Raw genomic sequence first — 16,451 nt, 5'->3', positions numbered from 1 at the left:
ACATTGTCGGCATATAAGGAGGGTGATATGAAGACCACACAGTCACCAATAGACGGCTGATAGCCACCAGAGAGAGAGAGAGAGAGAGAGATTCTCATTACAGAGCCCTGAAGGACACCATTCTCTTGAATATTGGGGGGGGGGGGGGGGGGGGGGTACTTGGAATGTATGATGCGACAGGAAGTTCATGACAAAAATTGGGAGTGGACCTCAGAGGCCCCACACATGTAACGGACTAAGGATGTGGTGACACTATGTCAGGTCTTAAGTCTTCTGTAGGTCAAAAAAGACAGTGGTGTGGTGCTGATGATGTGCAAAGGCCATCTGGATGGTGGACTCCAGGTGAAACAAATTATCAGCAGTGGAGTGGCCTTTGCAAAAACAGCCCTGAGATGCAGCCAAAAGGCCCTGAGACTCGAGGAGCGTCACAGCGGCTCGCTCACCACGCATTCAAGCAACTTACAGAGGAAGTCGGTAATGTTGACTGGGTGATAGCTGTCTATCTAAAGGCGATTCTTAACTGGTTGCAGTACCAGAACCAACATGCTTTCTCTTCACTCAGATAGGAAACCACCCTCGTTCCAGATCAGACTGAAGTGGACAAGGATGTGACGCTGATAATCAACTGAGAGCCCATCCACTGAATGTAGCATCATATGGCCCCATGTGGTGGGCAATAGAAGATAAGCGCATTCACTCCACCAGTTGTTTTATGAGCTGATAGGTGAGGTGGGGGTTATGAGATGCAGATGCACGAGCATAGTGCTCACAAATCTGTTCGGCAACAGTGTCTCGATCAGTACAAATAGCAATCTAGGTATACCTGTGTTGGAGAGGTATGTGATCCAATGGCGGAAATGCACCATTCCCAGGATTCTTGCTTTTGTCATTTTATGAGGTAGTGAATGCAGTCATAGAGCCATTTAAAGGCAACAAGGTGTAACAGTGGTGAGTGCCAGAAGAGTCTACCTATGATGCCTAATGGCTGCAGTGATCTCTGGGGTCCACCAGGGTATCATCTTCCAATGGCGGGATCCCGATTGCGATTGGAGTTAAGGTAGACAGCAGAGGTGAACCTATCCCTGTCAGAATTATGAAGAACCCACCTGGGCAAGGGTGCAGGGGAGCAACGCTGAGGGAGGGAAGGAGGTCAGGAAGCGTTCATTATCACACCGGTCATCATGGACCCTCCGCTGAACACATGGTAGAAGACCAGAACTGCTAAAGAAGAGATCAATGGCCGAATAAGTTGTGTATGCCACACTGAAGTGTGTGGGGGCACCAGAGTTCAAGAGGCGAAGATCGAGCTGTGCCATTAAAGTTTCAATGTCTTTACCAAGGCCAGTGATCATTTACAGATGGTAAAATCCTGTTGTTTCAGGGACAGAGGAACAATGAGAAGTTAAATGGCCAGCAGCCTGTGGTTCCTTCAGCCACCAGCTGGCATCTAGCTGTGGACCAGCAGGAACTGTGGAAGGAAGAGGCCCAAGGGACCTCTTCCTAGCTAGAGAAACCAGAGGAGGATGAGGTGCCTCCGAGTGGTGGATGGGGACCAGTGTTCCTGGCAGACTGGGAGCCAATGTTCCTGAACTGGGTGCAGTGTAAGCACCAGAAGGGATCCCAAACCACCCAGGATACAGGTATCAATGCAAGGTGCCTACTGTAAGAGATGCAACAGGCACCATCGACAGAGAAGGCAATGACATTGCAGCTGTAGCTGCAGACTGTGTAATTGGTCTGGGTTTAAGATACTTCTACTTTTTTCTGGCCTCTTGATATGTGAGCATGTTCAGCATCTTACACGCCTGATTTTCTTCTCACACTTAAAAATAGAGTCATCTGGTGAGCAGGGAGAGCGGAGCTTGCCACAGTTTACACACATGGGGGGGGGGGGGGGGGGGAGGAACACAAAGAACATTCGTGTGCAGTGGACGACTGCATCCCTATAGTTAGAGGTAGCAGTACAATGGGGAAACATATGTCCTAACTTCATAAACCTGAAGCTCCTCTTAGGAGGAGAAACATTGTGTTTCATGCCACACGTTGACCTTCTCAAGCATCACCCTCCAAAGCCAAGATGAAGGCCCTGATAGCAACTCCGTTTTCCCTTGATCCCCTATGGACACAATGGATGAAATGCACACCCTGTCACTCTAAATTGGCCTGCAGCTCATTGTCAGATTGCAGGAGGAGGTCACAGTGAAAGATGATGCCCTGGACCTTATTGAGACACTTGTGGGGAGTGATGATCACAGGGATGTCACTCAACTTTTCACAACAAAGCAGCACCTGTGACTGGGCAGGAGATTGTATTTTAATGAGGAAGGAACACCTCTTCATCTTAGGGATGGCTGCAACTTCCCCGTATTTGTCTTCAATGTTTTCCATAAAAAATAAAGACTTTGTAACCAGAAAGGTGCCCTCGTCGATCCAGGTACAGACCAGGAATTGGGAGGGAGGATTTTGCTCCTTGTCATCTAGTCCTGCATGCCTCTCACAGTGTGGCAAGGGAAGGGAGTGCACTAGGATTGTATTTTCTTGCATCGTACAAGGCATTGCCATTTGAAACGATTTCTGGGGCCGTGTAACCACAAGCGGGTGGAAGTTTAAGTAGTTTCATGTGCGAACTATCCACCACAGTGCCACCCGCTCTGAACAGGTGCGCAAGATGAAGACAGCACTGTGAAACTAGAAATCAAGAACAAAATTATGAACTAAGTCCAAGCAGGGTCCACACCAAAAGAACCACCCAATGGAAACACAGGAGGACGTAAGAGATAGTCTACGTGTAGGTTTGCAGCTCAGAAAGAGGAATCAATGTTGCAAAGGCTGGGGCCCCATGGTTGCCAAGCTTGTACTCATGAAAGAGTGGAGTGTCCCCTGGGAGTTCTGTAATGAATACCAGTCCAGTGTTTCTGAAGCCTCCTGACATGTCAGCTAGCCTCAATACATTGTGATCTCTCTAATATAAATAGAAACAATTATTAACTAGAAAAGTATTTTCTAGTTAATATATATGGTGTTAGAAATATTAAAGATCATCTGTTCTCCTCTCTACCTTCCATTCTCATATTTTTGTACCTAACAGGAAAATAGTCAACAACAGATATAAGAAATGAAAATGCCAAGACAAACTTCAATTAACAATATATGTAACACACTACTATAGCAAACAGTTGGCATTCCCACTCGTTCTTTCATGCATACTTCAAAGGTAAGTATCTATAGAGTGCTACATGTAAATTAACAGACAAGGGAACTTCGTTTATAGTATTTTTCTCATGGTTTAGTAGTAATTTATTGCAGGGTAGCATTAATATGCAACGGCAGTGTTAGTAACACACAAAGCGAGTTCAGCAATGAAAGTAGATGTGAACCAAAACAAAACTAAAGACACAGAAAATGAATTGCATTTCAAGGCAGTAGAGCCAAAGAGAATCTTGTTGTGGGATAAAAAAGGAGCCACTGACTACTAAATCAAATGTGACATCATAAATAATAGTGAAGAAGTGTGGATGATCTCTGACATTAATGGTGACTCCTGTAGGCAAGATATACGAAGTGGTAAGCACATACACTTCTCAGGTTTGTCACAGGATCGTACTGTGTAAATCCCACAATATTGCATCAATGCAACTAAATATGTCAAGCAGTTGCATCAATGAAATACTGTACTGATAATTTTCTGTGTGAGCACTCAATACAAATAGCTCTTGTTCCTACTGTGGTTCACATTACCTTTGTACTTCTCCAGCTGTGCTTCTATGTTTCGCACCTTATCCCTCAAGTTTTTGTTTTCCACCAACAGCTTCTTCAGCTCCTCACTTGCTTCAGTCTTAAAGTCATTCGCAACTCTAACTGTTGTTAACAGATCAGTCTGAAACTGCTGCCATTCTTCATTCTGCAAGAAAAAATTTCTCCTTTATGAAATCAGTAACAAGACACAATAACTCAACTGACGACATGAGAAGATGTCACCAATGAGGAAGCCTGCAATCACACAGTTATAAAAAGGATGGAATTTTCATATGGCAACAAGTAATTAATTTATAAATGCTCCGTTTCAAATGAAGAGAACAATGAGCATGATATTTGCGGAGTGACTCTCTCACTCTTCAGTGGAAGTTTTGAAACTTGCTGACTGTTTAGAACAGCATGTCACACACTGTCTCAAATATGCAATCTTGCCTTTGACAGGCAATGCTCTTAACAACTGAGTGGTATGAGGATTGTCTGTAAAATGTCAGGTTTGAGCCCCAGTTCAGCCCATAGTTCAGTCTATGTTGCATGCTCAGTCTATGTTGCATGCTCAGTCTATGTTGCATGCTCAGTCTATGTTGCATGCTCAGTCTATGTTGCATGCTCAGTCTATGTTGCATGCTCAGTCTATGTTGCATGCTCAGTCTATGTTGCATGCTCAGTCTATGTTGCATGCTCAGTCTATGTTGCATGCTCAGTCTATGTTGCATGCTCAGTCTATGTTGCATGCTCAGTCTATGTTGCATGCTCAGTCTATGTTGCATGCTCAGTCTATGTTGCATGCTCAGTCTATGTTGCATGCTCAGTCTATGTTGCATGCTCAGTCTATGTTGCATGCTCAGTCTATGTTGCATGCTCAGTCTATGTTGCATGCTCAGTCTATGTTGCATGCTCAGTCTATGTTGCATGCTCAGTCTATGTTGCATGCTCAGTCTATGTTGCATGCTCAGTCTATGTTGCATGCTCAGTCTATGTTGCATGCTCAGTCTATGTTGCATGCTCAGTCTATGTTGCATGCTCAGTCAAGTTGCATGCTCAGTCAAGTTGCATACTCTCTTATAGAATTAAGGGCACGTGTTCATTCATTACATTTTGGGAGTGCAGCTGCAGCATAAAATTCTAGCAACGACTATCTTTTTGTGACTTGGGGGTGAAAAAAGCAACTGAAATTCATTTGGTGAAAAATTTGAGTAACAGAGGTCACAGTTTTAGTTTGGACAAATCCTGGGATAAATCACTTCTTTAATAAGCTCGCAAAACTGTCGCTTTGGAGTCACTAATAATGGTACATCAATACGCCAGCATGGATCTACCATGTAGTCACAGATTCAATTTATGCCAGCCCTTTGCCATCAATGTCAGCCACACTTGTGTATCTGTGATTGAAAATAATTGAAGGAGTACTATGGCCCCAGTCTGTCAGCTCACTTAGGAGATAGGGCTGAGATACCCAACCGATATATTAGAAGAAGAAGAAGAAGAAGAAGAAGAAGAAGAAGAAGGAACAAGTTCCTGAAACTGCATTCCCAAATTGTAATGGAGGAAGGTACACATCAAGAACAACTGAGTTTGCTTTCTTTCACCATATTAAATTTTTTTTAAAGTTTAAAGCTCTATTTACAAGCATGTAGGTCGACTCTAAAGAAACTTACAAGCACATTTCTGGATTACCTCACTGACCACTACAATTTAACTGTGTTATACTACAGTTTGTGAGGAATTATAATGTGTAAAATGCATGTTTGACCATCAGCTGCTTTTATTTAAACTCAAATATCAACCAGTTTCAGTCACATACCATCATCACAGATTGGGTTTAAAACAATTAAAGCCACTACATCACATCTGTCATTTCTTAAATAATGGCCACATCTCATGTGTAGAGCATGTCATGAATCCCAGTACACAACACAGAACTTTTAGAAGCAGACATAGTAATAAGAAGTGTAAACAGAGCAGTACTGACTTTTTATCTTCTCTTCAGTACTGCTCTGTTTATGATTATTATTACTATGTTTGCTTCTAAAAGTTGTGTGTTGTGTACTGGAATTCATGACATGCTCTACACATGAGACATGACCATTATTTAAGTAACAACAGATGTCGTTATGTGGCTTAAACTGTGTTAACCCTAATCCATGAAGATAGTCTGTGACTGAAAACCATCGATATTTGGGTTTAAAATAAAAGCAGCTGATGGTCAAACGTGCATTTTATATATTACTTGACGGCTGTTGATAGTCACCACCCAAAAATGTTTAGAAATTATAATCCAACCTTTACTAGATGAGAATAACAAAACATCTAATTTACTGGAAAGGATGGCTAACTGTTTAAATCTTGTGCTGTAGTTGTGAGATAATACTGTTAAGTCCATCATCTACATACATTACCTCTTGCTGTCGTAACCTCCTTTCTTCTTCAAGACTCTTTTCCTGTTCAGCCAACTTTTGTTCAGCTTCACTCAAGTGCTTTTGACAGTCTGCTAAAACTGCCTGTAGTTGCTCTTTATCATCTAGGTAGCACTGACATTGCATCTAGAAGACAATGAATATTATTTAAATTGCAATAACAGTTACATAAATTAAAGAAAATTAAATTTTTGGATCGTGATAAATGTAAAAAAGGAGATAAGATCATCATAACAATACCTTAATATCAGAAAGAGATTTCTGCAAGACCTGCACTTCAGTTGACAGTAATTGTTTTTCTTGTTTAAGACTTTCAAATTTGTATTCCAAATCAGAAAGTGCTGACTTTGCATTATTGCGAGTTACCTGAAAGTGAATCATAACTAGTTCAAGTATTTCTATGGTGTAAAATACCATAGGTCAATACATTGCACATTAAAACATGAAACATTGTAGCTAAAAAAAAATTTCACATGTGTACTCAAATTAAGCATGTCTCATTGCATCTATCTCTAATATCTTCGTGTGCAATATACAACCCAGTGGTTATCTTCAGCACTCTCAATGACTGCTTAGCATAAGCCCGAAACATATTAATTGCTCTTAATGTTTATGAAAATCAATTTAATTCAAATCAAAATAATGTGTGGCAATAGCTAAACAATGTTACCATTTACAAAAATTATGACTGAATAATGATACTGAAAGTACAAGAGTCAAGAGTGTCAATTTGCACTGTCCTTCCAAATTGTTTTCCTGTATCAGTACCAACCTTGCACTCCTCCTGCAAGTGCATCAATTGTTCCTCCAACCTAGTGATTTCACACTGGCCACGTAACACTTGTTCCTGCATTGTCGCTACTTGGCTCTCTAGTGTATCCTTCTCTTTCCTGACATTGTCCAACATTTCTTCAACATCAGATTTGTCTTCCAACTCACGAGCTGTCTCTAACTCCTCAATCTATAGAAAGATAATGTTATCAGACAGTGTATCCATTCAAGGTATTATCAATCATGTGTAAATTTCCATTAACAAGTCTTTCTCATTTTCTTACATATATTCATCATGAAACAATTACATACCTTTGCTCGTGCATTTTCTAACAGTGTGGTGAGTCTCTGCAATTCAATGAGACGTGACGAGCTTTCCTGTCGAACCTCTGCTAATTCGCGCTCCAACGTGTGCCGTTCTGCTTGCACGGCCTCTAATGTTGCCTCTAGTTTACGTGCTGACTCTCTTGACTGAGCTGCCTCCTCCTGGGCAACATTTGTAGCTTGGCGTAGCTCTGCCACTTGAGTAGTTAATTCCTGCTGTTTAACTAAGAGGCAATCTCGCTTCTCCTGGGCAATCTAGGAATGAAACAGTTTGTTAAATAAATTGTGTCACAATACTGCATCTTTTTAGCATTGACTTCCACACTAAAGGGTCTTTAACTACCAGCGGAGAGACTAGTAAGCAAGTTGTTCATATTTTCCATTTAAAAAGAAAGAACTAGTACTGCAATTTTTTTCTGGAGAAAAATACCCACGAACTACAGATCAAAGATATTAATAATACCAATAATAAATGAATTTCAAAAAGTTAATAAAAATAATGAAGATAATTTCCAGCTTCTGCAGAAAACTTCTGGATGATTATATGGTTACAACCAGAATTTGTGGATCAAACAGAGACCAGGGATAAATGGTATTCATAGAAATGTGGGAAAAATTAAAAGTATGTGAAATAAAGTAGACACAGGAAATGAAGGTACAGAAAAAAGTGGAGGGAATGCAATGGCAATCACATAAAGAAAGTGTTTAAAGAAACACAAAACTGGGAAATGTTACTATCAGATTACTTGCAGGAACATAAGTGTTATTCTCACAAGGTAACAACTACTTTTAGAAGTTTATCAAAGCTGGTATCTGAGTAGAGAATTAGTTTATGGCGGTGAAGCAGATGGTGAAAAAGATTAGTTACACAGATGGTGAAAAAGATAAGTTTCAAGGAACCAACATATTTGTTAGATGAGAAATATCCTTTGATTTTTTTTTTTTCTCCTGGAGTAAGTATTTGTAATGTGACAGGCTTTGTTCACGAACAGAACCACACAAGGTAAACAGTGTTGAAATTACTGTAAAATTAATGCAGGTTTGACTTACATTATAATATGAAAGCAAAGAGAAGACAAGCCTCTGGGGTCAACAACTGAGGGCGTAATAAAGAGTGTGGCTGGTGTGTATTAGGCAGCATTAAACCATTAACTGCCAAATTGTTTTCTTCAATCTGCATTTATTTCTGGGTTACTCGACTGATATAGAGACTACAAAGAGGAAAAATGAAATAAACTTGAAATAAATGCTATGTTTTAATTGATCTCCAAATGGGGATCACGGCATGCCACTCTTAACATTTTTGTTTGTTTTTTGTGCCAGACAACAAAACATTCAATACTGAGCCGCTTGTTCTTGTTGTTGTTGTTGTCGTCGTCGTCTTCAGTCCTGAGACTGGTTTGAAGCAGCTCTCCATGCTACTCTATCCTGTGCAAGTTGCTTCATCTCTCAGTACTTACTGCAACCTACATCCTTCTGAATCTGCTTAACGTATTCATCTCTTGGTCTCCCTCTACGATCTTTACCCTCCACGCTGACCTCCTACACTGAATTGGTGATCTCTTGACATCTCAGAACATGTCCTACCAACCAATCCCTTCTTCTAGTCAAGTTGTGCCACAACTCCTCTTCTCCCCAATCCTATTCAATACCACCTCATTAGTTATGCGATCTACCCATCTAATCTTCAGCATTCTTCTGCAGCACCACATTTTGAAAGCTTCTACTCTCTTCTTGTCCAAGCTATTTATCGTCCACGTTTCACTTCCATACATGGCTACACTCCATACAAATACCGTATTTACTCGAATCCAAGCCACACATTTTTTCCAGTTTTTGTAATCCAAAAAACCGCCTGCGGCTTAGAATCGAGTGCAAAGTAAGCGGAAGTTCTGAAAAATGCTAGTAGGTGCTGCCACAACTAACTTCTGTCATCGAATATATGTAGCGCTACTCAGGCATGCTTTGCAGGCACAAAGATAAATACTGGCGCCAAAACCTCTGCGTCAATAAATAAATTAAAAAAAAAAAGGTGGAAGACAAGCTTTTTTCTCCGCCTCAATTTTCGACCACTGCATTTTCATACATTATCCAACGAAGTAAACACAAATTCTGCATTGTTAATCTTCAAATGTAGCAGCATTTCAATGTACTACAAAAATCCGACTGGCAAGACTGTTTGGGATGTTTGTCAATATGGCCAACTCTACATTCTGAATTTTTTCCTACCTATGAGAAGAGATGGATGCTAATATGAACTTTTATGAATTGTGAATCACATGCAGTATTCTCTTCACTATAAGTACAATACGAATATAAACAGTTTTCCATGTATTCTTTCGTGTTTGCTGCTATCTCATTTAAATCCTGTCTGCCTAATAAACTACGAAACTAGAGTGAGACAACAGCAAACGCGGCAGAATATACATATCATGTCATGTTGATATTCGTATTATTCTTATGCGAAATAGTGATACAGTCAGAAATGAAGCACGACAATTGACTAGATTTTTAAATCTAAGATGACTTATTTCTGTGCAGAATGTAATGCACTAAAGAGGCGTTGCAAACACTTTCAAACAGAGAAAAATTTTTGCTCAACTCTCGTTCAGAATATCATCTATCATACACAGTCTATTATTTGGTTCTTGTTGATCATTATCAAAGAAAGCAGCAGTGTAAGTAACAACAAATAGCAGTCTCTTGCCATTATTTCTCTAATGAGACGATTCCTCTCTCTCTCTCTCTCTCTCTCTCTTTTATTTTTTTTTATTTATTGTAAGCGGTGGTAGCGTGCACAAAAGCAAGCCACGCTGCGAGCGGCGACAGACTGTAAACACTCATTATCAGAATGCGACAAACAATGCATGACATAGTACAGTAATGCATTTTCAGCTTAGAGTGGCGTAAACACCTATAACAAAGAGAACGGCACTTATCAGATCAAAGAAAAATAAGCAATCAATTCAAACCAGACGAAGCACTTGAAAAAGGAAGGGTACCTGTATAAATACGGACGGAGAGCCTGACACATAGCAATGGCTACCTGGTAAAGCTTAACTGCTAAGCTTACGACTCAAATCAAATTACTGTAGCTGTATAGTCATTCATTTGACCTAAATTGTGTCTCATATTATAATGGACCAACTTTGTTTCGATTTGGAGGTCCGGCCTAAAACTTTTCCTCCCCTTTAATTTCGAGTGAGGCTTAGATTCGGGAAATTTTTTTTTCCTTGATTTTGAGTCTCATTTTTCAGGTGCGGCTTAGATTAGAGTGCGGCTTAGATTCGAGTAAATATGGTACTTTCAGAAACGACTTCCTGACACTTTAAATCTATATTCGATGTTAACAAATTTCTCTTCTTAAGAAACACTTTCCTTGCCATTGCCAGTCTACATTTTATATCCTCTCTACTTCGACCATCATCAGTTATTTTGCTCCCCAAATAGCAAAACTCCTTTACTACTTTAACTGTCTCATTTCCTAATCTAATTCCCTCAGCATCACCCAACTTAATTTGACTACATTCCATTATCCTCGTTGTGCTTTTGTTGATGTTCATCTTATACCCTCCTTTCAAGACACTGTCCATTCCGTTTAACTGCTCTTGCAAGTCCTTTGCTGTCTCTGACAGAATTACAATATCATCGGCGAACCTCAATGTTTTTATTTCTTCTCCATGGATTTTAATATCTACTCCAAATTTTTCTTTTGTTTCCTTTACTACTTACTGAGCCACTTATTTCACACAAAGTACTACTTTCCTGTGAGCTTATTGTGAATTCCATATTTTCTTTGCTTCCCCAATTTTGCGCATTCAATCATGTGTCTGGTCCCAGAAGCCTGGAATTCAACTGGAACACTTGAAGTGGATGCCGTTAATGTTGATGGACATCCTGCCCTTTTGGGATCAGAGGCGTCAGATGGCTGAGCAAGATATTCCCTTGCCACCAACCATCTGAACTGGAGCAGTGGAATATTTTCATTTGCGAAGCAGTAGATGATGTAGGTGCTGACCAATGCTACAGCTTTTGTGTTGGTGAACAATGGGAAGTACAATTTCTTACCTTGAATTCTCACATAATACTTCTGCACATACCAGTCCAATTTGTCCATGCCTCCCATGCTTGTTGTACTCTTCCATAATTCCTGGCTGTGCAACTTTTACTTCTTGATTCTCAGCTTTGCTTCACCTCTTTACTTGGCTTACTGAGTGCATTGTCTTATGGTTTGTCAAGAGTTTAAACACAAGTGTTATCTTTCTGCATTACTGCAATTATCTCTGTGTTCTTGTCAAATCTAGTCATAATTTCCTATTCGTTCCTTTTTCACACTGTTCTCTCTCTCTATGGAAAGTTCATTCATTCAGTTCATTCAGACATTTTCAGTTGCCCTTATTCTCATTTAAGAGAGCTTTTTTACCAAACCGAAACTCATGAAAAGTTGTCAAAATAAATTCTGAGAAATTTTGGAGATTGCAGAACAGAAGCCATAGTCAGTAAAACTGATCTGCCAAGTCATAAAAACGAAACATCGCTTGAGTCTTTAGATTTTCCTTCATAGACTGACATACAATAACACTAACCGCTTCGGGAACAGCACATGGTTTGAAACCGAATCTCACTGGTTTCTCATGAATGAATTGTTTTGGATAATGATGTACATAATATTGAACCATTTGCTTATCAATGCTCAGGCTATATATGTAACATAAAAAACTTCAGAATTTCATGAAATTTTGTGCAACAGTCCATCAAAGGACGAATTTTGAAAAGTTTACCCCCTTTTGTCAGCTGTGATTCTGTTCAGCTGTGTATTGTCATTTAGTGAAGGTGGTGCTGGATTTCTAGGTATCTGCCGTGGCTTGTACACTGTCTTACACATTTTATACCAAAGTCTTCACCTTAATTCCAATGTAACTATTCCTCTGGAGGAGCATGACATCCAGTGAAGGGCAGTATACATAATAACTTTTTAAGCATTCCTTGGATAACTCAAAGCTGTGATTATTCTTCTGTGTAGCATGTCGGACACTTTCGTCACAAAATTCTTCAAAGTACTCAACTGCAGACTTTCCTGTTAATGCTACTATCAAAACGTATTTGTTCTGTTCAGTTCCTATTATATTGGGAAATATTTTATTGTAAGTCACATCTTGCACAGTCCAAATACAAATGGTATTATCTCTCATTTTCTTTTTGGGATGGCCTGCATTTGTCTCATCCTTCCTTTCTTCACTAGTGTGTACCTCAAAGGTACCTAGTGCACCAGCTGAAAGACTACCTTCCAATATATTTTAGTTGATATCATCAGTCAGACATTTCATCTACAGTATCTGGATGCCAGTAGTCTCATTTACTTTACCCTCATCACCATAAGAAGCCATGAAATTTGTGTTATTTACAATTTCCTCAATTTGTCTTATTGAAAGCGTTTTATAGCAATTCATTGTGCCTGGGGAGAAAATAGAAATGAAATGCTGTTTTACGCAGAACCTGCCTTGAGCCCCAAATGGGAACCAAAATTCAGAGAGCCCAAATGGGAAAATAAGCCTTGAAAATAAATGACTGTTAAACTACTTTTAAAACCATTTTCAGAAAATACCAGTATACATGTGCTGTAAGTTATTTATATAATTCTATAACATACACAGTTTGGAAAATTTTCAAAATAGCACAACTCTAAAATGGGTATCATGGCAGTTGGGTTAAGCCCATGGGGAAGGCAAATTATCACATTAGGACTAAAATGTGTGGACCATGGAGAGGAGGAGACCGAATTTCAGAACCAGTTTAGATCCCATAGTTCTAGCCTTTCAAAATGTATATGGTCCCCCATCAGAAACAAAATTCTTTTTTTACGTTGTAAGTGACAAGCCATGCAGATAAGCAGATTCATGTGCATTTTCTCTGCAGTAAGCTCCACTTTGTCAGAAGGAATAAATGATACCAAATATTTCGAACTTTCTTTATGAGACTAACAGTTTACTATTAAAAAAAAATAAAATAAAATAAAATAAAATAAAGGTGCTTACAGTATTAACTTTTAAATGATGCTGTATACCTTAGTTTGATAATGACACTGAACTGCAAATTTTACATAGTTCACAGTGAACAACATGAAAGTACAACCCTCATTTACCACTTCATTCATTTTTCAACACATCTAGTCCCCACTGCAGCACCCCTCTGATCACAAATGGTAGCAGGTAATGTTTCTGGTTTGCAAACCACTTAAAATTGCTCCAAGTGGACAGATATTCCCCAAAAACTAATAAACATTTCATCGCAATATTGATCATCAGATGCAAACAGAATGATGTTCTCTTACTTTGAGGAGGTCTAATAATCTGTCATCATGGACAACTTCACCGGGCCCACCCCGCAGCAGCATTCCCTGCAAAGCTTCAGCTTGACTCCGGCTGTCTTCCAACTTCTCTGACTGCTGGCATAGATATTCCACAAGAATGTGCTTGTCTTCAACCAGACGTTCATTCTCAGCCTGCAGCTCCTGAAGCTGAGATTGCAAGTCAGAAAGCTCCTGAAGAGTTGCCTGCAGCTCTTCATTGGTGCTGAAACAGTACATACATTCAAATAATATGAAGTGCTCACCATTTCCAACCATCATAGATATCACATTAATTATTCATATTAAAGTTAATACTTTTCAATTACCAGTGATTTCTGAGCACTAAAAGGTACTGAAGTTATACCTGTGCACAAAAAATGTCTCTGTAAACTTAACCACAAATTAACTTTTGTATTATTTCAAGTCTTATACAACAGTGCATGCCTAACAATTACTCAGAGAGGGCTCAAAAAGGTAAAGGCATGAGACAGGCAATTCTGATGTTGTGGTTAATAATGGTAGCAAGACTAAAAGAAAAATCAAGACACATTCATAGCATTTGTCTATCTGCAGAAAGCATTTTACAATGTAAAATGGTGCAAGATGTGCAAAATTCTGAGAAAAGTAGGGGTAAGCTATAGGGAGAGATGGGTCATATACAATATGTACAACAGCCAAGAGGGAATAATAAGACTGAACGACCAAGAATGAAGTGCTCGTATTAAAAAGGGTGTAAGACAAGTATGTAGTCTTTCACCCCTACTGTTCAATCTGTATATCGACGAAGCAATGATGGAAATAAAAGAAAGGTTCAGGAGTAGAACTAAAATTCAAGGTGAAAGGATATCAATGATACGATTCGCTGATGACATTGCTATCCTGAGTGAAAGTAAAGAAGAATTACATGATCTGCTGAACAGAATCAACAGTCTAATGGATACAGAGAGGATTGAGAGTAGATCAGAGAAAGACAAAGGTAATGAGAAGTAGTAGAAATGAGAACAGCAAGACACTTAATATCAGGATTGATGGTCACGTCGCGAAGTAGATGAACTTAAGAAACTCTGCTACCTATGCTGTAAAATAACCAATGACGGACAGAGCAAGGACATCAAGAGCGTACTAGCAATGGCAAAAACGGCATTCCTGGCCAAGAGAAGTCTTCTAGTATCAAACATAGGTCTTAATTTGAGGAAGAAATTTATGAGACTGTATGTCTAGAGCACAGTACTGTATGGTAGTGAGACATGGACAGTGGGAAAACCAGAACACAAGAGAAATGAAGCATTTGAGATGTGGTGCTACAGACAAATATTGAAAATTAGGTGGACTGATAAGGTAAGGAATGAGGAGGTTCTGTGCAGAATCAGAGAGGAAAGGAATATGTGGGGAAACACCGATAAGGAGAAGGGACAGGATGATAGGACATATGTTAAGACATGAGGGAATGACTTCCATGGTACTAGAGGGGCCTGTAGAAGAAGACAGAGATTTGGAATACATCCAGCAAATAATTGAGAACATACGTTGCAAGTGGCACTCTGAGATGAAGAGGTTAGCACAGGAGAGGAATTCATGGTGAGCTACATCTAACCAGTCGCAAGACAGATTTGGGGAGGGGGGGTGGGGGGGACATCTCCTCATTAGTTACGTGATCTATACATCTAATCTTCAGCACTCTTCTGTAGCACCATATTACAAAAGCTTCTATTCTCTTCTTGTCTAACTATTTATCGTCCATTTTTCACTTCCATACAGGGCTACACTCCACACAAATACTTTCAGAAACAACCTCCTGACACTTAAATCTATGCTCAATGTTAACAAGTTTCTCTATTTTCAAAAATGCTTTCCTTGTCATTGCCAGTCTACATTTTATATCCTCTCTACTTCGACCAGCATCAGTTATTTTGCTCCCCAAATAGCAAATCTTTTACTACTTTAAGTGTCTCATTTCCATTTTGCTTCTGTTGATGTTCGTCTTATATCATCCTTTCAAGACACTATCCATTCTGTTCAGCTGCACTTCCAGATCCTTTGCTGTCCCTGACGGAATTACAGTGTCATCGGCGAACCTCAAAGTTTTTACTTCTTCTCCAAGGATTTTAATTCCTACTCCAATATATAGATTGAATAACATCGGGGTTATGCTACAACCTCGTCTCACTCCCTTCCCAACCACTGCTTCCCATTCATGTCCCTCGACTCTGCCATCTGGTTTCTGTACAAATTGTAAATAGCCTTTCGCTCCCTGTATTTTACCCCTGCCACCTTCAGAATTTGAGAGAGAGAGAGAAAGCTTTTGACAATGTTGACTGGAATACTAAGTCTACAAATGCTAAAAACGTAGGTTTGCCTTTCCTTAATCTATCGTCTAAGATACGTCGTAGGGTCAGTATTGTCTCACATGTTCGAACATTTCTAGGGAATCCAAAGTAATCTTCCCCGAGGTTGGTTTCTACCAGTTTTTCCATTCCTCTGTACAGAATTCGTGTTAGTATTTTGCAACCGTGAATTATTAAACTGATAACTCTGTAATTTTCACACCTGTCAACCCCTGCTTTCTTTGGGATGGTAATTATTATATTCTTCTTGGAGTCTGAGGGAATTTCGCCTGTCTCATACATCTTGCTCACCAGATGGAAGAATTCTGTCATGGCTGGCTCTCCCAAGGCTATCAGTAGCTCAAATGGAATGTCTGTTCCCAGAGCATTGTTTCAACTTAGGTATTTCAGTGCTCTGTCAACTTCTTCACGCAGTATCATATCTCTCATTTCATAATCATCAACGTCCCCTTCCATTTCCATTGTACTGCCTTCGAGTACATTGCCCTTCTA

At 39.6% G+C, this 16,451-nt stretch overlaps 1 protein-coding gene across 1 annotated transcript in view; it reads right to left on the bottom strand.

Annotated features, from left to right (window-relative positions):
- LOC126203962 (cytospin-A) overlaps positions 1 to 16,451 on the bottom strand; it is a 565,388-nt gene that overhangs the window by 39,611 nt on the left and 509,326 nt on the right. Inside the window, exons 7-12 of the mRNA XM_049938360.1 lie at positions 13,597 to 13,837; positions 7,254 to 7,520; positions 6,943 to 7,131; positions 6,411 to 6,536; positions 6,153 to 6,296; positions 3,739 to 3,901 (exon numbers count right to left, since the gene is read on the bottom strand). Of these exons, the coding sequence (XP_049794317.1) occupies positions 3,739 to 3,901; positions 6,153 to 6,296; positions 6,411 to 6,536; positions 6,943 to 7,131; positions 7,254 to 7,520; positions 13,597 to 13,837 (1,130 nt within the window). The remainder of the gene's footprint in view (positions 1 to 3,738; positions 3,902 to 6,152; positions 6,297 to 6,410; positions 6,537 to 6,942; positions 7,132 to 7,253; positions 7,521 to 13,596; positions 13,838 to 16,451) is intronic.

The sequence above is a fragment of the Schistocerca nitens genome, chromosome 9 (genome assembly GCF_023898315.1).
Source record: "Schistocerca nitens isolate TAMUIC-IGC-003100 chromosome 9, iqSchNite1.1, whole genome shotgun sequence".
NCBI lineage: Eukaryota > Metazoa > Arthropoda > Insecta > Orthoptera > Acrididae > Schistocerca > Schistocerca nitens.
Note: the sequence above shows the minus strand (reverse complement) of the source record. Positions and strands in the feature narration are given on the sequence as shown.